The sequence below is a fragment of the Protopterus annectens genome, chromosome 8.part0, assembly GCF_019279795.1.
Source record: "Protopterus annectens isolate FY-2018-M chromosome 8.part0, PAN1.0, whole genome shotgun sequence".
In the NCBI taxonomy this organism is placed as follows: domain Eukaryota; kingdom Metazoa; phylum Chordata; order Ceratodontiformes; family Protopteridae; genus Protopterus; species Protopterus annectens.
In genome coordinates, this window is record NC_056741.1 from 1,815,443,868 (window position 1) to 1,815,465,061 (window position 21,194).

Consider the following 21,194-nt stretch of genomic DNA (forward strand, 5'->3'; position numbering starts at 1 on the left):
AAAAGTCTCTTACCTTCCATTTATATACAAGTTATCACCCTGTATTTTGTCACTTAAGTGAACTCCTCCTTCATGGGCACTTTTTACCTATGAGCCAAGTTACACAGGCATAGGTAAACACATTTTATTTGTATTGATCAAAGTACAAGGGCCTTTCTTCATGCATCATGATAGGTTGGGTTGCATTTCTCCACCAGTTAAGCACTTTTTTTGCAAAGTGTTATACTTCTGGACATCCACATGCCTTTATGAGCACAATGATGTAATGTGATGGCTCTACATTCACACTCATCACTGGAGCATGGTGATTTACTGCCCCAGCAGTTCGTATATAAACCTGTTCTATTTTCTGTAAAATCTTGCGCTTACACAACTGAATCTCATCATATATGTGTCCCTGTGGCTGTCAGATTACAAGACTCTGTGCTGGCACTGCCTGTACTGTTGTGGAGCAGAACACAATGCCAACAGTGTGGCAAAGTAAGGAAAAACTGTTGGCCAACTTCACCAAAATGGGTGTAATCAGTAGCTCTTTGTAAGAAACATTAGCAGAACAGTAAGAATGTGATTGCCACAGCTGTAGGCATTCATCCTAGCATCACCATAAGGGCAAACACTCAAAGTTCAGGCTTGAATCACCTTGGCTTAAGTTTGCTGTCCATCTGACTCCCACATTCTCTTCAAGAGGTATGCTCACCCTTGACTAGTGAGGATTTATGTTTGAACTGGTCCTTAATTTTCATTGAGGAACTTGTAAATGGGGAAGATGTGCCATTTGTTCAACAATATGCCCTTGGCTCCCACTCTTGTGGGAGAAGGGTGCAGGGTGATATCCAATAGTTATTTCACTGTCCAAGCTGTAAATGGTCAGCTGGTACCTTTGTCAGCCAACCCAGATCTGGAGTTCTATCCATTGAGTTGTTTAGCTGTGGATCAAGGGTATTTAGGACTATGGACTCCAGTCAGTGGACTATGGGTCAGCATGCCTCACTGAAGGAGGATCCACCTTGCTATCTGACAGAGAAGCTCACACCTTACAGCATGGATGTGTGGCAGAAGCTAGAGATGGACATGTTTGATAATATGATTATTGAGTTAAATCTGATGCCTGCACACTCCCCAGTACATGCATGTTCACACTATGCACTGCTGTCAGCTGGAGTATGCTTCAGTGACATTTCCCTTTCACCCAGTCGCTAGTGCCTACTGGTGCTTGTAGTTAGCAGGGAGTTATGGATCTCCCACAATTCCTGGTTCCTTTTTGGTAATGGGTAATGAGACCACACCCCTTTTGCACTTCTCTTCCAGATGATCCCTCCTTTTGGATTTCTGTCAGGTTTGTAAGGAGCATACTGGACTAAAATCTTGACCATCTCCACCAATTATGTCTTGTACAGTTTTGAGGGAGAAGTACCTTGATTAATTCCTCCTTTGGAGCGTGTTGTTATGGATACCATCAGACCGGTCTGGAGGCACCCATATTCTGCTCAATCAGCTTCATAAAAATGGCTGTCCTCTATAGTGCACTACCAGAGTGCACAGAGGATTTCACCAAACATCCTCATGCTGAATTCTACCTGATCTTGTCTTTCAGTCTTAAATCCTAGAAATCACAGCACTTTGACTTCTTGCCAGTAAATAAAGAATTGAGAGAATGAAATGCTTTAGACAGGTGCGGCAAAATGGTTTCTTCCTCTGCCAAGGTGGGGAATTGGAGCACTCAGCCAGTCACCTCACATGTGTTTATACCAAGCATGCCAAATTACGCAGGTACAGGACAAGTTCAAAGAGCTCCTTGATGTGGGATAAAGGAAGACCTTCATGAATCTATGGGCTCTTGACCCTGGCCTCTGTGTTCGGATAGTGTGTGTCCTGTTGTAATTTCAGCTGTGTGAATTCTTTGACCAGGGCCATAGGCTTGGATGTTTGCCTGTGCAGGATGGCTTAGCAGAAGCTGTCCTCCCCTGGGCATGAAGTCTTTGTGGGGATTGGCTATTTGACAAGCTGATCCAGGACCTGTTTTATGATATTGTAAAGAACAGCATCTTATATCTGCATAGGGCCTGTAGAGGGTATGCCCTCTCCCATCCACCTTTGTTTCCTTTTCTTCTTCTAGTCCAGAACAATCAAAGAAGTGCAAGAAGGCTTTTCAACCATCTAGGGGTTAGAACTACACTCCTGGCCCTGATGATCTTGTGTAAATGCCTGCTTCTGGGCCCTGTTTTCATCTTTTCAGGCTACTGCTCAATTGTGTGGTATCTAAACAAGTAAGGGGAACCCAATGCTATACCCCTTGTGTAAGAAAGTGATGCTTACCTGGCACCAACCCATAGATAATGGCATCCTTCTTTCACTGTCTTAGATCAGAGAGGAAATCAACATGATGTCAGCTGTTCTTACCTGGGGCTGCATTCCTGTTCTGAAGCAAAGAGTTCAAAGGCCATGCATGGGCAGGATCTTCTGAAATGTGGGTACTCCAGCGATCAGCCTGTTCTCCCAGTTAGGAGAATGTGATCTTTCACCTCTTGTGTGGTGTGTGAGGCAGGGCAAGAAGGACGTAGAGTGTATGCATTCTCCCTCCTGTAGCATGGAAGATTCCTTTACTCATCATTCCACCTGGTGCTGTGTCTCCCAGCAAAGTTCAGTAAAGGAGGACTGCAACTTATTTCTGTTGCTACTTGGTGGCCATGAAGGGAGTGGTTTCTGGTCCTGTAGGCCATAGTAATACAGGAAACCCTCCAAGCCCTTGCCATTATTGCCCGCTGTTCCTGTGGGGGCAACATGCAACATCTCAGGGTCTTGGTGCTGATATAGATTCCCCTCATTCTGCTAGCATTGATAGCTGGGGTCTTCAAGGTTTGTGAAGTCTCTAACAAACCTATGACACTAATGAAGCACACTTGTGATTACCACCATTTGGTTAGACAATTCCTTAAAATGGTGTTGGATCTCCATCTTCCGTTGAGGAGCCCCCTACCCTTCAAGTGGACCATCACTTCATGGTAGGCCAATTGGCTAACCACTAGTTGGACGTACTAGTTTAGTTTTGTTTAAGATCTACTTTTGGAAAATGCTTTTCCTGGTGGTCATCACATCTAAATGATATATCTCAGAGCTTCCAGTACTCTGGTGTGGAATCAATTGTGGACTTTTACATGGCTAGGTCTTCCATCAGAGCAAATTTTGCTGCCATCCTAAGGTAGTTTATGTGGGTTGCTTGAATCAGTCTTTCAACCTTGCTGTTTTCTTTAGTAAAATAAAATGGAGGGAGAGGGTCCTTTGCAGTCTGGAAGTTTACCTGCAGCTGAGATGCAGCCACAGAATGGTGCAGAGGTTTTGGAAAACTGACCCATTTCTTACTCTAGTGAAGGGAGGTCTTACAATTGCCAAGCAGGCACTTATGCAGATAAATTTCTGACTAAGTTATGCTCTTCCATCAGTTGGAAAACTACCAATTGGTAAATGCTGGATCCAAAGGCCAGTCCCATAGCAGAATGACTGCATTTTGTGATGAGTGGTGTTGCATTGATTGTGCTACATCCCATTGGTCCTCATTGCATTCCATCAAGAATTTTTGTCTTGAATGTAACTCTGGGTGTTGAGGTACTTTTACAAAGTCAGTTTTCTAGGACTTACTTTTCCACCCTAATGGTATTGCTTGGGATTCAGCCTAACTTTAAACCCATCATGGAGGGTTCTTGTAGTCAGATGTAACACATGCATTCTCACTGTATCAGGCTTGTCAACTAGATGTCTCTCCTTGATGGGACAGGAATATGTTTGTGCTAGTTGAACCTAGCTCATCAAATTCCTCTGTGCCCTATAGCAGCTGACTTTGGGTTTCATGACACCCAGAGTAAGGGCAATCTTAGAGACATTGTTGGTAATCAGCTGTGGCTTGATATTTCTTGCACTTTCTTAGAAGTTATTAATAACATTTAGTTTTCACTTGGTCCCTGACAGTTGATTTAGAGGATTAAGGAGCTGTTAACAAGCTGCTTCTTGTGTTCCAGTGGTGCAAGGTTTGATTCCTTCAGCTTCCGTTGCGTGTGTGACTCTGAGCAAGTCACTTAATCAGACACTGCTCCTGGGCTGAGTCAGTAACAGGGCTATGGAGGCCAGTGCTGCACCCTGAAAAAGAAATACAAACAAACAAATAAATAAATACTTCTGTTGACTATTAAACTAACAAAACAGCTGCATAATGAGAGGTAGTAGCGAGTAAAACTGCTTTCATCAACATCTGCAGAGTGGTTAGGACAGTCTTTTTGGAAAATATTTACTTTGAAGAGAATACTTTAATCAGTAAATAGGGAAACCAGAATCCAGTGTTGGTGAATGGTGGCAGTTTTAAGTATTACATTTGATGTATCAATTTCAGAAGTCTTTCATAGATTCATAGGTAGGTACTAGGCTTTCGGCCCAAGGGCCTACGTAAGCCTAGCCAACAAGGTTCCCTGGCTTACGCCACCCAAGAAAGTTATGTTCCTGTGCCACTGTCGAGTAGAGACACAGAAGTGATCCCCGGGGTGTATTTCATATTTCCCATCCACTCATCAAGATTTTTCTTGAAGAGTGCTAATGAAGAACTTTGCTTGACATAGATGGGTAGCCTGCTCCAAAGTATGGAAAGTCTCTGGGACAGGAATCTATCCCTCCAGCATGTCCTGTTTATTGTGGTGACAAGGTTAAGGTCCCTAGAGCATGTAGCTCAAAGGGATTGGTATTTCTTTAGGTGTAGCATGTCCAACAGCTCTGGGTTTGACATAGCTTTATATGTTAGGCAGAGATCACCTCAGAGTAGGCGATATGCTACGGAGTAAAGCTGGAGTTTTTTGAGGCAGTCACTGTAGGGCATTTGTTTTCTTTGGATAATTACATTTTTGGCTTTTCTAAATTGCTCACTGCTTTAAAATATTCAAGGACATGTTATGCACAAATGATGTAACATTTTTTCTTCCTGAAATAGAAATGTAAACAACTGTTTAGAGTGACCGCTGATGGCTTGCCCATCCTCTTGGGTGGGAGACAACATTGATTTGCCTTCTAGGTGACACCTAGTGGGAGCAGTAGGTGTTGCACCCATGGAGGATGGGTTTGTGCATCACATACTGCCATAGTGCAGATGCATGGAAGCCAGGGTATTTAGTGCATACAGGCATGCTCCCTGTAGCTTTTTTAAGCACACAGCAGACCTCAAGGTGTCACTGCACTCCACTGGGGTTGTGCAGGCCCCTCCATGTGCCCAGCATGCTGGCCTGCTCCGTACCTCCCGACTATCACTGTTTGGGAGTGGCTGGACTGATAGGGCCACAAGGCTGTTTCCTATTCTAAGGATGCTTAGCTATGATCCCATGGAACAAATAGGGTTTTAGGGTACAGATAGAAGAGCCATCATGCAAGGTTTTGCAAGGAGCATGCATATATAGTAAATTAAGTTTTCTGCAGTATGAGTGTCTGATTTTGGTTTCTTTCATAGCTGGCTCTGCAGTAATAGTTTCTGATTGCAGAAAAAGTCACAGTTGTTTTGCAGGAGACAGTGTTGGTGCACCACCCTTTCTGTGAAAACAACATGTGCTGGAATTCATTTCTTTTATCACATTCTGTTTAAAGATACTATTGAAAAAACATAGTGGAAGCGTGAAAAGCAGCACTACTACACAACTGTAAAACTTACTATATAACTCCGTAGCTAAGGTGTTAAATCATTCATGGTGTATATTTAAGGGAGACTGTTGATAGCTGTAAACATATCAATATTGTAGAAGGTAGCACATAGAACAGGCTGGAGAGAAGAACAAATGTGTGAATGAAAGTGGATATCATTCATAGACTGCTGTGATGAAGATAGAAATTGTAATGATAAACCAGTCCGTGATGCACTGACCTGTAAAAAGACATGGAGAAATGGAAATACAAGTCTAAACTGTTATTTAACGTTTATATGTTGCTCTGTGGTATATGGTATATGATATATGAATTGCACATTAATAGATTTCTACATATTTTATATTTATTTATATATCAAAAAATATAATACTAAAATACATAAAAATATCAAACTTAAGGCAAGCCCCCTGTGCCCCCCCCCCCCCCGCCGCTAATAATATATTCAAACTACAGGATCATACAACAGTGGGGAAAGGGCAAATTCCACTTTCAATATTTAATGTCTTCGACATTTTGTGTTTCATAATTTTGTTTTCTCAGTTCAATGGCATGGAACCATATGTGTATACATGTGTGTGTGTGTACATATATGTGTGTGTGTGTGTGTGTGTGTGTGTGTGTGTATATATATATATATATATATATATATATAGAGAGAGAGAGAGAGAGAGAAAGTGCACCACATTATATACATCCCTGGTCTTGGTATATAATTTTAAATCATTTATCAATATATTAGCTTAAAATGTTATTATATTGTAAAGTAGCAGCACATTGGGAGAGTTTTGTGCTGGCACTGCAGAATGACCATTGGTGTCCACAGCACTTACTGGCTAATGAATATTTCATTTAGTGCCTGGGTGGGTGAGCTGATCAGAAGACTTTTCATTCACAATCAGGACCTGCAGGCAATCACATTTACAAACATAAAATATGCACATACAAATAAAAGTACACAGTACATAAATAGGATAAAATCTGTTATGTGAGTGCATAAAACAAATGTGTGCAGTATATGACAATTATTGGAGCAGGTGAGTATGTGCTAAAGGTGTTTCTTAGATAGCTGAAAATAAAATCTAGAAAGGGCTAACGATGATGTGGGTTGGATGAGAGGAACATGATAAGTGAAGCTGGTAAGGATGAATATAACCTCAAGGATTATGACTGGGTCTTTGATCATAGCTGTCTTATTATGTGCATGATACTTGGATGCCAAGAAATTCCCTTTGAGAGCAAATCCCTTTAAACAAATGAACCTGCACTGTTCTAAGGAAAAGAATGACCTGGCAGCAAACTCTGTTTAATAATACACAACGTTATTTGAAGGCATTTGTGTCCAGGAGATAGAAGTGCATATTATTAAAGTAAGTTTTCGTCACTTTGTTCTTTTTCTTATTTCTTTTGTGTACTTATATGTAAATATATGTATATAACCTGCAATGTTTTGTTACTTAATTAATTTCTGAACCACTTTATTATCTCCTGAAGAAAATCACGACAGTTTGACTGATAGCATATTGTGGTGGAGCGTTTGAGGCATGTTTTAAGTCCTTGAAGTGTACTCCCCTCCATTTAGCAGACATTTTTTCATATTTGAATGTATGTGGTCAGTTAATTAATAAATTGCTGTTATAATACATAAATTGGGACAAAAACCTTGCTGTACGTGTGTCAGGTTATCATGCTTCTTAATTTTCCAGTACTTAGTAGTATATATTTATTTCTAGAATGTTCGTAACTGGATGGTAGGCTATGATACGGGAGAGGGACAGTACTTTTAGGAGAGATTTAATTAATATGTGTTTTGAAACTATATGAGGCAATTCTTGCTGTAAACAAATTTACTTTACTTATCTTTTGCTTACCAGAGTAGAAACAAATGTTAAAAGGATTATTAATGAATATTAGAGGTTTTGAGAAAACTGGGTTGACTAGCTTTATGGGATCTTTTGGGCAGAAACTGTAAATATCAGGAAAATTAATGCATTACTTTTAATGCACTTTTTATGTTTGCTATAATTGAAATAGAAGTTAGATTGCTGGTGGTTTTATGGAGAACAAGGTTTTGGAGTGGGTCAGTGGTGGTGTAAGAAACAGAGGGTCTGGGGGAGATGAAGGACATGTCGGTTTTAAACATACCTTCTAAAGTGGATTTATTTTAAGTAGAACTTCGGTATGAATTTTTTAAATATTCCATTTAGCCACTGATTGTATCATGCAAGTGTAAACCAAGTTGCCCCTCTTAGTACTGAACGACGTTAATTGCAAAGCTGAAGAAACAGTAATTGAAACACTTGACCTGAAGAAAAAGCTTGAGTTTTTCTGTGAGGAGACAAGCTGTTCTACACACTTTATAGGGGAACCAGAGTATATAAACTCCAAGGTTACTGCATGCCAGACTTGGTGTGGGGGGCCATTTTTCCTACATAAAAGCTAGCTTTCTCTCTGATAACCTTGCTTGAACAGAATTTGAGGTATGCTCTTTAATAGCATGAGCTGTGACCATATACTTAATGACACACTATCTCTGGTGCGCTTCCTTAATCAAAATTTCAAAAAAGCAGTACTAAATCAGCACTGTGTATGCCGTATGTAACATTTTTCAGAGTACTTTGTATTGTATCGCTGTTCAATATGTTGTAATGGGCTGTGGTCACTACAGACTGATGGTACTGGACAGTGAACTGTGCAGCAGCAATTACACCTCTGTGGTGGCTTGGGAAAATTGTTCTGTGCCATAAGACAAACTGATATATAATTTGGTACCCATAGTAATGAAAGGGCAGGTGCATACATCTACTGAACAAAGCAACATTGCTGTTCTAAAGTCCTATTTCCTATAGCCTGCTGCTTTGTGTAAGACAGATTGAATGCATCCTGCAGACCCCTACCTGCTGATACTAATAGCTCCTCTGTATGCATTCCTGGGTGCAGGTGAGTCTTGGGAGAAACTGCCATTAATTGACCCTCCTTTTTTTCATCTAAGCTGCTACAGTGATGCTAGAAAAGTCTCTTTTATAAGCCACATCAATTATTATAATTTAGTACTAGAATTATCTTTCTAGTGAAAGTTTTCAAAATTAGAAAGGTATTTAAAATATATGGCTAGTTTCAGGAGGGCAGTATTGGATAGCGGAACAGATTGTGTGTACTAGAAGATGCTGTAAGGAAAAAAATAATTATGAAAAAAACAAATATATATACATATGTATATACATATATATATATATATATATATATATACATATGTATATATATATATATATATATATATATATATATATATATATACATATGTATACATATATATATATATATATATATATATAGAGAGAGAGAGAGAGAGTTTTTAACCATTCTGGGTACACTGATATTGTTTGTTTGTTTTGCTTCTTTTAGGGTTCCTATCCAGTCTGGGAGGATTTTAACTCCAAGGCAACAAAGCTACATTCGCAGCTCAGGTAAGTACTCCATCATTACAATCAAATCTCTTCTAGAATGTATTAATGATCATATATGATTTCATTCATGCTGTATTGTGTGCCTTTGGCAGTGTAGCTGTCGCTTCTGTCCTGATTTAAGAATTTCTCTACCTTGTTTTTTTTTCCCCCAAGACAGGGATGTGGGTTGTGGGCTGCACCAAGAGATGATGCTTAAACTAAAATGTTACATTGTGTTTGGTATGTAGCCTAAGGAAGCATCATTATGCCTTTTTCTGTATCATGTCTTGTTAAATAAAGCACAGTGCATTCTAGAGGATTAAAAAAAAACAAAGCAAGTGTTCATCAGAAAGTCTTCCCCATAGTCAGATAAATCCCAGTAGGTGAACATTTACTGAAAATGGTCGTTTTATCTCTTCTTTGAGGTTTAATGTGCCATTTTTTAAACTTTTGTCTTCCGTCCTAGTTAACACCAGGTTAATGCTTTTGTGAATCCATGTTTTTATTTTAAGATGTCTTATGTTGTGTTTGCATGTGAGACAGCATGCCTATCTCATTTAAAAGTGTACAACTTCCTTGGGGCTCTTTCCATTTCGTTCAGTAACTGTTTTAATGCCCCTGTCTGTATAAAGTATGTAAATAAGTGTCATAGCATCTGATTTACTTAAAACACAAGATTATTATTGCAGAACTCTAGATGTTGCATTTCAGTCTGTCTATGATTTCAGTTTGTCATTACTACACTGCAAAGTAAAACTTTGGGTTTTGTTTGAAATGTGCAGCAAATTGTACTTGCTTGGTGAGCTGCAACTTGTAAACCACTTTAGTTTGTCGACTGAGTAGTTTGCAGCCTGTGGTTCACATTTCGGATTTCTGAGACTTTCACATCTGTAGTGTAGTCTGTATTTGTAGAGATTGTCAAACCATGTCCTGATTTAGAGATGTACTGCATTTGAAAGATATTTAAAAACTAATTTAAGTGTAAAGTGGCAGAAAGGGTCTACAGGGTTTAACCTCTCACCATTGCCATCAATATTTAATATGTGATGGAACTAGATGTACAGGGTTTGAACCCCACAGCTAGTACCAGATAATTTACAAAGGTCAGTTGGCCTTGTAGTATATGTGTGTTGTAGACTTGGATAATAGCCAAGCCCTTTCACACTCAAATGAGATTTACATGTACATCTATAGATCAGTTATAATCACCGGTAACCTAGGTTTTCACTCACCTCAGACTGAGCCCAGTGCCTAATAATGCAACCTTACCAATAGTAACTGAAATTCAAGCAGAATTATTTTACTTACACATAAACACACATGCACACATTCATATACTATGGTACAGAATGGGGATTAAGTGATAACTTTCCAACCTCAACACCTCTCTATCTCAGTTTATGGTATCTTTGTCAATAGTTAGCCAAGACTCAGAACTAGAACAAAAACACACTATTTCTGTTTACTCCTAAAAATAAAATGCATTTCTCTCCCTTAATCATGCACTGCTCTTGTCAAGGATGACAACTTCTCAATTCCCTGTCGGGAGTCAGAAAATCGGGAGGTCATTGTCTTCGAAATGGACATGGATGGGTGAGTGTTCTCTTCTCCAGGTTCTGATCTGGATCAGGGAGACACCTTAAATGTCATGATGTCTGGCATGAGGTGGCCTCCTATTTGTATCCCTTGTTCTCAGAAGTGCCTTATTGCATATTTTAGAAGAAAGCCCTAGAAGCTGTCTAGATCATACTGCCTGTGAAGCCAATCATTGAGGATGCTACTTTTTAAGCCTGGAGACAAACCTGTTCTGCAATTGTGGACCCTAAGCAGGTGGGCACAGTATGTAACCCCTGTCTAATTTAAGTAAATATTTAACTAAGTATCTTTGGGCTGACTCCTATGTGATCAGTTTGATCCAGCATAGGTCCCATAGGCAACAGTATTTTTCCATAGTGCCATCTGATAGAGTCATAATCTCTGGGTACATGTGGTAAGATTGTGTTTTCTTCTGTCACACTGGGGATTAGAACCCTATATTCTTAATTTCTCCTGCCCAAGTTGTAGCCTACCTGGTGGACCAGGCATTAGAAGGACTTGTGGACCTCCCTGCATCCAGACTCAAAGGATATCATTTAGTCCCTGTCAGCTGCCCCTGTGATGAGATTCTGTTTAGCCTTATATAAATTTGTCTTTACAGATGCTGTAGCTAGTACTACATGCTTACTTATATCCCCGAATGGGAAGATGTAGCTGAGGTCTTTGTTTAAGGGAGAACTTGGTGTCCTAGGCACCAAGTTCAGGAAGGGGGGTGCTCTTTGGTTGTTCCTCTCAGGACTTTATCAGTAACCTCCTGAAAGGCAAACATGCCTTTAGCACTGCAGAGGGCCTTTATGATCCTCTCTAATTGTCTCTTCAAAACAGGAATAAGTTTTCTTGTTGCTTCACAAAGGCACTTGAGAAACACGAGTTTAACCCTTTTCTTTTGTGCAGCTAGGTCACTCGAAAGGACAACTCCAACAGCCACATTGCTACTATCCTAACTCTGTCCTTGATCTGCCTGTAGAAGGTCAGTTTTTCAATTTCACTCTGATTTGGATCTCTATCACCAAGAACTAGTGAGTCCTGGATGAGGTCACTGTTGACCATTTTGTGGAGCTAACTGGTACCTTCTGAGAGCCCTACTGACAGACTAATCCATATCAGGGAAGCTTTTGTGATAAGCCCCAGTCTGTAATGCTGAAAAGAGGCCATAGCAGCTGCCTGTAGTCTCATCAAGGTTTAGAGTTTTCATAGCATCTCTTCAAGATGACAGATTTTCATCCCATTTTGGGTCATTACATATGGTCTGTGTAGTTCCAGAAGGTGATCCTTTAGGTTCTCTTGCTTCTGGATCTGCAGGACTCCACAGATAGCTTCATTAGACATGATGAACACCTTCTGGCACATGCTTGCTTGGTTTAGATGGATATCACTTTCAGCAAAGTGTTTTTATTTGGGCTGTCACTAGCACCCAGTATGTGCCAGCATGTTGTCCTTTATGACCTTGTAATTGAATGAGTTCCATATTTTTTCCAACTGGATAGCCAGTTTCTGTTAGCAATACCCAGGGTCTTCTTTGAACTGACCTTACAATGAGCACTTGTATGGTTACAATTCCTAGAAGTGAACATAAATTGGGATATGTTCACTTGACACCTTCTCATTAGACAACATTCATAGGAATGGTGTTGGAGATCCTCCAGTACCAGTTAAGTTGCCCTTAGAAAGCACCTTGCAGGTGATAGCATTGGTAGCCTGTGTGAGGGTGCAAGGCAGAGTCCATGCTCAGGGTGTACTAAATGTTGCAGCCATTAGGTCAATAAAAGTCTTCATGTTGCTATTTGCATGTCTGAGGAAGGTAGGTGTTAAAGTGGATTGTAAGGTGCCATTTGCTTTAAAGCCAACATTCATTCATGGTCCTTTGACTGAAGTCAGATCCCTTCCACCAAGCACTGGAGGGATTGATCATTCTAACTTACCTTTTGGTAGGCCTTCCCTTCTTGCAGGTTGGTCTGACACAGAGTCTGATAATGGATACCGCACTTTGAGAATGGGGAACTTTTCTCTGTTCCTATGCTGTCCAAAATGTGTTGTTGCTAACCTCAGAGAATGAACTCTGGGCCACTTCAAATAGCTGAAGTTTTGAGCAGTCATTTTTTTGCCCTGAAAGCCTTGGAAATGCAGCTCCATCTGGGGCCTCTCATCCTTCAGTCAGACAACCAGTTTTCTGCTTGAGATCTAAACAGGCAAGTCCGTACAGATTAATACCACTGGACACAAATCATTTCCAGTGAAGGAAGTTAGATCATTGGTCATCAGTGTCTCAGTGGTCCAGATACCAAAGGAGGTCAGTAACCTGGTGGACTCTGAGTTGCTAACCATAGCCCTTGCAGCTGAAGATTTGAGAATCTTTCAGCTCTGTGTCTTTTGGAAGTTTGGAACTTGTGAGATTGAGCTGTTTACCTCTTGTGAAAATACAATCCTTCCCCTTTTCTGTTTAGTTCAGTAGGACAAATGAGATGTAGGTGCTGAATTTTATTTCCTGTGTCTTGGAAGATTCTAATATGCTTTCCCATCATCCCCTCTTATTCCATCACCAATCACAAAGTTTTTGTAGGAAAGACCAACACTCATTGTCATCACACCCCTTGGTGTCTGAGAAGGACCTTGTTTTGGGCACTCAGATCCTTGGTAGTGCAGTAAACTTTTTCAGTCTAGCAATGGATCCTCCCTCCCCTGGCTAGGGTGACTGTCAGCTCCACTGTGGTGCCTAGCTTCTGGTCTAATCTCCCTGCTGCCAACAAATCTCTTAGATGTGCTTTTAGAGTTTGCTGCGACCACTAAGAAACCCTCCACTCAGCAGGCCTGTGTCTCTAGTTTAAACTGTTTCTCATTTTGGACAAAATGGTATTCTGTATTTTCCCAGCTGGTCAGGATGCAGGTGATCAGACCACCTCTAGGGCTGAGGGTTCAATTTTTACATCTTCAGAGAGCATGGTCAGCTTTTTCTGCCCTTCATAACCTTGTGCAGCATTGTGGCCCAACAACAAATGGTAAGTCATTTACTTAAAACAGAGTCCTTTCAAGAATTTCTCCATTCAATGGGACTTGATCTCCCCAATCAGCAAACTAACATGTCCACTGTTTGAGCACATTAACTTGGCATCATGGAAGGTGGTTTCTTGAAAAATTGTCTTTCTGGTATCATCACCTGTGCATGCAAGATCTTGGAGCTTCATGCCCTTGTTTGTGTTAAATGTCCCACATAATGAATACATGTTCCTTCCAAAAACTGATTCTTGAGTTCCCCTGAGTCATTCCATTTGCCTGCCTATTTTCTTTCCAAGGACCAAAAGCAGGGGAGGGAGAGTTATCGCATCACAGATGCACAATGCTAGTTCTGGATTTTACCTGAAATGAGTGTGTGTGAGTCGAAGATGGACAGCTGTTTATTAACTTATGTCTTTATTAAGAACTTAACTGAATAGGACCACAGGCCCTTCTCAGCCATGCTAGGACAAAGAATATATAACAATGCTAAAAGTGCTTAAAAAGAGACTTGATGAAAAATAGCAGACCTTAAGTAACTAAGTATTCAGTTAACTTTAAAAGCCATGTTACATTTGTTTTACTGAATGAAATAAAGGACTGATATAGCATTCTGTTATAAAATATGAGGTGAGGGTCTAGCTTGTATTATTCATTGTCTTGCAAGTATTTACATTTTGTATTTCTATTAAATCTTTTAACTTTTTTCTTAAACATAACAAGATCTGATTTACTCTTCTGTTTGCTACCCTCTCCTGAAGTGCCAGAGTAAAGTGAAATCCCTAAGGGCAAAGGCTTCTTGGTCAGTAGCCTACAGAGGTGGTAATGTGTGCATCTTTCTGTCCAGGGAGAGGTAACTCAGAGTTGCCAAGTGTACCCCTTTTATCTGGCTTGCTAACTGCACCATTTGTTAGTATCTGGTAAGTAAACTGTTGTAGACAAAGCCTGCATCATTATTAGACTGGCTGTTTCAAGTGTTTGCATAAAGAATGGCTTCATCATAAACATGTGCAGCACAGCCATGTGGTCTACATTGCACACATTCACCAGGTGCTTATGCCGCAAATATGATTCGAGATATTGAAACTGGTTTGGTACTATGGCATTTCAGACTCTGTTCTGTACTTGGTAAAAGGACAGTTCTCCAGCTCCTTTTACTTTGGTAGTTACCACTTGGATTCAGTCCACCCATGGGCTCATTAAGGAAAATCCTTATGGTTAGAAAAAGCACATATGATGTTGCTATATCATATGACCTTTCCTAATGAATTATAAATACTATCAGCATTTCCCTGTGTGGAGGTAGTTCTTCATCCATTCTCAGAAGCTGGAATTCCCTATACATTGGGCAACTATGTATTTCCTTGTACACTGCTTTTTAGCATAGATGTCATATTTGCATTGATTATTGATTTGCAGGAATGTGCTTACTGGTCAGCAGGGGTAAACTAGTGGGCTGTGCGATAGGCCAGGTCATGTAGAAGGTACATGGCATTGCAGCTTGCACAAGTGCTAATGGAGCCCACCCCAAGCATTCTTTCTGGAAAAAATGCTGAACTGCTCCCAGTCTCATCACTTTTGTTTCACCCTCTTCTGCAACACACAGTAATCTACTCTTCTAAAATTCCACGCCATCGCTTTTGTATTTTTGCACTTCCTATTGCTACAATCCACACAACAGCATTGTCACTATTTGCTAATTGTACCTTACCCTGGGCATCTAAAATGCACTCTGTATTGTTTAGGGACATCTCCAAAAGTTTTTACTTTCTGATACATTCCTGCACCAAATAGCTGAATCCATCATTATCCAGGACTTAAACCGAGTCCTTCTCTCTCTTTCTCCCTCTCTTGAAGCTTGGAATCTCTTAACCACCTTCTGGTCCATGGGCTTCAAGGCCAACACTTATGTTATATTTCCTTCTCTTTGTCCTTGCCCTTCCTTTTCTGACCTGACCACTCCCCGATGTTTGCCATTTCTTCCCCTATTACTCTCTCAATCTTTTTTATCAAAGTAGCTACTATTCTCCATCCTACCAGACTCCTATTTAATGCTGCACTCATTAAAATGATAAACAATTGACTAGATTTTAGCCTGATTTTTGGCATTGTAGAAAGTGTCACCATCCATTTTACGTTCTCCTTTCCTTCCACCCTTATGCTTCCCCTGTACCCTCACCAGTGGCACTTCTTTTCTCCCCTTCTCTTTAGTTTAAAGGGACCTTTTATCTATGCTGTTCTAGTTTGGCTTTCAGGAGCAGTTTCTCTTCTGCACTTAATCAAATTGTCACTGGTATATAGTACCTGATCCTCTTAAATATGTCCCAGCCCATTAGTACCCCTGGTATCCTGTTGTCTGCATTAGTCTTATTGATACCTACTGACTTCCAGTATTAATTATTTATTGCCTTGCTCAAATATGAAATCAGCAACAGCTCTGTAAAACCCACTAAGTTCATACTGTCCCCTACCTGTGCACCTTTTTGGGACACTCATCCATGTATTTATTTTTTGTACCTTCTCTGATACTTTCCTTATCTCCCTTTCCAGGAGAGTTGTCTCCATATTTAAATGAGTGAATTTATTATTTATTTCATTCTGTTAAATGGGTAATTCCCAAAGGAGCAAAGCCCCTTTCACAAAGTTATGGGGGAGAAACACCTCATATAAAGGAGTAAACAGTTTCTTCATAATCTGGATGAGTAAAATGTAGGCTTATGTACATGTGCATATATGGATCAACTTTGGAAGCTTGAACTTTCGAAACTTCGAACTTCATATTATCAAGACCATAATATGGAAGTTTTAAGAGTTCTGAAGTTCAATAAAAAAAAATAAAAACACCATTTTTTTTTACATTTATGCAGGGGGTAAGCCCCCCTGCACCACCCACACCCTTATACTAATTAAATATACCAACTCCGAGATCACACTACAGTGAAGAGAACAGTAAATTTCCCATTCCATGCTGTACGTCAATATAGCAATAACCCATGCCTGGGTGTGGGTAATGCTGGATTTACCCACGGTTGGTGTGGTTTGGTCAAGAGGGCGAAGCCCAAGTGGCCAAACAAAGCCAACCGTGGGTAATTCCAGCATTAACCACACCCAGAAGTGGGTTATTGCTATTATACAATGACATTATTTAAGAAAAAAAAGAATTACTTTTCTTAAATAATGGCATTGTATAATGCCTCCTTGCTGCCCTTCCGCAGCTGTCTGGTATTCTGCGGCAGTTCTGATGTACTGCTCATGCGTATGCCTACGCAGTACATCAGAACTGTGGGCAAAAGCAACGGAGAAAGCAAGATCTCCGTTGCTTTTTACAAACTGTTTTCACTATGTTAAATGGGTTTAACATAGCGAGACAGCTTTAAAAAAAGCAACGGAGAATCTCCGTTGCTTTTTTTAAAGCTGTCTCGGTATGTTAAACCCATTTAACATAGCGAGACAGTTTTGAAAAAAGCAACGGAAAAAGCAAGATCTCCGTTGCTTTTTACAAACTGTCTCGCTATGTTAAAGGAGTTTAACATAGCGAGACAACTTTAAAAAAGCAACAGAGAATCTCCGTTGCTTTTTTTAAAGCTGTCTCGCTATGTTAAACTCGTTTAACATAGCGAAACAGTGTGAAAAAAGAGTTATTGTAATGGAAAAAGTCCGGGTGACCGGACCTTTTTCCATTACTATAACTCTGATTTACAACGTGCACGCTTTTGAATATTTAATGGGGGGGTCATTGTATAATCTCCATTTAAACCTTTCAAAGTTTCAAAACTTCGATCTTATGGTCTCGACCATATGAATTTCAAAGTTTTGAAACTTCGGGCTACCAAAGGTGACCCACATATAGATATGAGTATACAGCCTTGTGTATAAATAATTTGAATATGTAACAACAGAATGTCATAGTATAGGTAGTTCTTTCTTAGCTGATTCTTGGACAACAGCTTTATGTGGACGTACAGCAAGAAAACAGAGATGATATCATGTATATCTGGAGAGCATTAAACTTCTAATTGAGCAGCTTAAAGTGCAAAAACTGTATTTATGAAGTATAACTAAGATAAAATATTTCAGACAGCATTCAAATGTTAATGATAAAATAAAATTCAAAATATAAAATGTAACAGTTTAAAGAAATCAAAACAAAACCATAAAATATGAATTTTTAAATAATTTAAGTGATATGATATTAAACGAATTACTGTTCATGCTGAATCTTTTATGAATAATTCAAATCGAAGTAGTACAAACTCTATGTAAATTCTGTTGAGAAAAATGTAGAATGCATAGAAGAAAATATTTCAAATAGCAGAAAAAAAGTGACAGTGAATAATGGTAAATGAAATTTAACTGATATTATTTAGAATCTTCTAACAGTATCCATCTCACATGCTCCTTGCAGGGTGCCTGAAAAGGTTATTCAAACTTTGATAGAGGAACTGCAGGGCATGTTTGAACTAGGATTAGTCCAGGAGTCCAACAGCTCTTGGGTCTCATTAGTGGTGCTGATGCAAAAGAAAGATGACAGTACCAGGTTCTGTATGGACTACAGGAAATGGAACTATGGAATGTGTGACTACAGAGACAGGTGCTTACCCCATGCCCATGGCAGAATGATGCTTTAGAGCAGTTGGGTGAGGCACTTGACCAAAGGTTACTGGAAGGTACACCTGACACCTGCAACCAGGGAGAAGTCAGCATTTGTGATCCTATCTGTATGAGTTTACAAAATGCCATTTGGTATGAAGAATAACCCTGCAACTTTCCAGAAGCTGGTAGATCATGCCCTAGCAGGAGCAGGAGATTATGCCCTTGCTTACCTGGATAACATTGCTATTTACATACTGTTCTGGTGCATGTACAACATATTAGGAAAGTTTGGGACAGACTGAAAACGGAAAGTCTGACTATCAGCACTAATAAATGTCATGTAAGGCAGATGATTTGAAGGGTTCCTATAACCTGATTGAACATTTAGGTTAGTAAATACCTAAATGTCGATCTGGTAATAGTGAAAGCAAAAAAAGTGAATGGCCGATTTAACGCAGGGAAAGAATTCCCTTGGCCGTTACGTGGATTTTACCCCTTTCCCCACTGTAAAGCGATATCGGAGTTGGTATATTTAGTTAGGGGGTGTGGGGTGTGGTGGGTAAAGCCCCCCACTTCATTTTGACTTAAATTTTTTTTTTTTGTGGTCGAGGGAATTCATTCCCTACATTAAATTGGCAGTTTGTTGTTTTAATTTTTCGATATTACCAGATCGACGTTTAGGTATTCGCTAACCTAAAGATTCGATCAGGTAATATAGACACATTTTGAACTCCTCCCTTTATGGACCTCACCAAGAAAAAATAACTAGATAAGGTTATCTGGACACCAGTCTCTGAACAGGCATTTCAAAAACTCAGGGTGGCTGTTAGTGGACACCCTGAGAGTATAGCTAATAATTAATTGTACAGGTAGATGCCTGTAACTGAGAGGTGTAGAACTGTGCTATGCTAGGTTTTCTCTGAAAGAGAAGAGAACCCTGTTGTATACTTCCACAGACTTCAAGCCAGGGAGGAGTCTTATGCAACTGTAGAGAAGTGTGTGGGTATTGTCTGTGCTTTGGAAAAGTTACAACCCCACCTATATGGTAGAAGGCTTACTGCGGTTGCAGACCACGGCCCTTTAAAATGGATGCATAGAGCAAGCAGTCACAATGTAAAATGTCTTAGATGGAGTCTAGCCTTGTAATCCTATAACATGACTGTCCAACATAGATGTGGTACTGCTAATAGTAATGAAGATGGCCAGTCTAGAAAAGCTATGGGGTAAGATACCAAAACCTGTGTTCTTGTTCAAAGTTTGTTTCCTGAGGGATGATTCCAAAAGACTTGCTTGAGATTTTTAAAGGAGGTGGGTAGAAAAGCCAGGGCAACAGATGGCTAAAATAACAGAGTTAAAAATGTATTTTTAATTTTTTTCTGGCTTGTTCATCTGCAGTTAGTTTGTTCTCATGGCTTAGGAATGTGATACTTGACATTTATTGTTTTTAAAATAAAAGGAGAGAGTATCTTTTGGAGTGTGTTGGATCCACAAACCTGCTGTCTTTTCTTTTGAATGTAACAAAAAGATGGAATACCAGGAACAGTTTTCATTTCAGATGTAATTTCTAGTGAACTTAATGGCTTGCATATCACTAAGACATTAGTGTGCAGTCAAAGGAAGGAAGAAGACTTGGATATGTATTGGGAATTAAATTTCTGTTCCTGAAGAAACATTACCATGACAAGTAAAAGAGCTGGTCTAACCACCTGTTTTTTTCAGTGTCTAAAAAATGTCATGTGGCCACCATTGGGGGCTAGTGGAAAACATTGTATATAACTATGCCGTGCTGTGTTTGGAAGGGGGTGATGCCGTCATTTTGTGGTGGACGTGAATGTGAGAACTAGTTATTAATTTAACTTAATGACAGAAACAGTAGTTCTGTAGTAATTGATAACCATGGTACTTTGTATCTGGAGCTTAGCTATTTCTGTATGCAGCCTGTCTGTTTTTATTACCTTTTATTTTGTTTCTCAGTGTATGCTAACCTCTGTATATTTAATCTGTATTTGCCCTGTTGTCTTTATTATGTAAGCTAATTTTTAAACCCTTAAGCTATTGCGGCTGTCATCCATTTATGCACTGTTTATCTGCAAAGAGGGTAAGAATTATTTACACTGCTGGTTAATAAGCTGTATGACACATCTCCCACTAGACTGTGTAGGTCTACTACCATAAAAGAAATTATTTGGTGTACTCATCTTTTGACTTTACTTAAAGTAGCAAGTAACTGGAAGCCCATGGCTATTCCTGAATATTGGCAGAACTACCTACCAAGGAGAAGGCTATGAGGAATTGAAGAATTCTGCTATCCTGCCTCTGAATTGTGTGTAAAAATAATTTGTTATGTGAAAGGCAGATACTGTGGAAAAGTGGGCACTGGAAAACTTTGGTTCACAGAGTGAGAGTTGTGGAGAACGGGGTCTGTGGCTGCTTGGCCAAAGACTTAACTCTGTAAGTGGTCTGTGTGCAGTCCATTTTGGTGTGTAGATATTGGAAGACCATACCCTGGACTGCTCTGCATATTCCTTGTATGTTCTTAGGGCCAGATGGTATTTTATGTGAATTAATTATTGAAATAGACTTGTATGCACTTTCTTTACCCTTGGCTGGCAGTCATGAGATTCAAACTTCATTAGTGCCAGACATTTTTGCATCACAAGTGGGTCTCAGAGTGGCAATACATCTCCCCTGTAACATCAGTGACAGTGGTTTCATGCCTGCTGTCACATTTATAATGAAGAGAGCCAGTTATATTCACAGAAATTAATTTCAACTTGTTTTACATGCACACTGCAACTTTAAATCCAGATCACTGATCGTTTAAGTTTAATCAAACAACAATAGCTTAGTGGTGTTTAAAAACAGATACAATTTTCAGTAGAATAGCCACGTTTTGACTGG

At 39.7% G+C, this 21,194-nt stretch overlaps 1 protein-coding gene across 8 annotated transcripts in view; it reads left to right on the forward strand.

The window, feature by feature from the left end:
* MTSS2 (MTSS I-BAR domain containing 2) overlaps positions 1 to 21,194 on the forward strand; it is a 1,242,959-nt gene that overhangs the window by 229,746 nt on the left and 992,019 nt on the right. For all 8 annotated transcript variants that reach the window (XM_044081300.1, XM_044081304.1, XM_044081301.1 and 5 more), the window contains exon 2: positions 9,073 to 9,134. In XM_044081300.1, the coding sequence (XP_043937235.1) occupies positions 9,073 to 9,134 (62 nt within the window). The remainder of the gene's footprint in view (positions 1 to 9,072; positions 9,135 to 21,194) is intronic.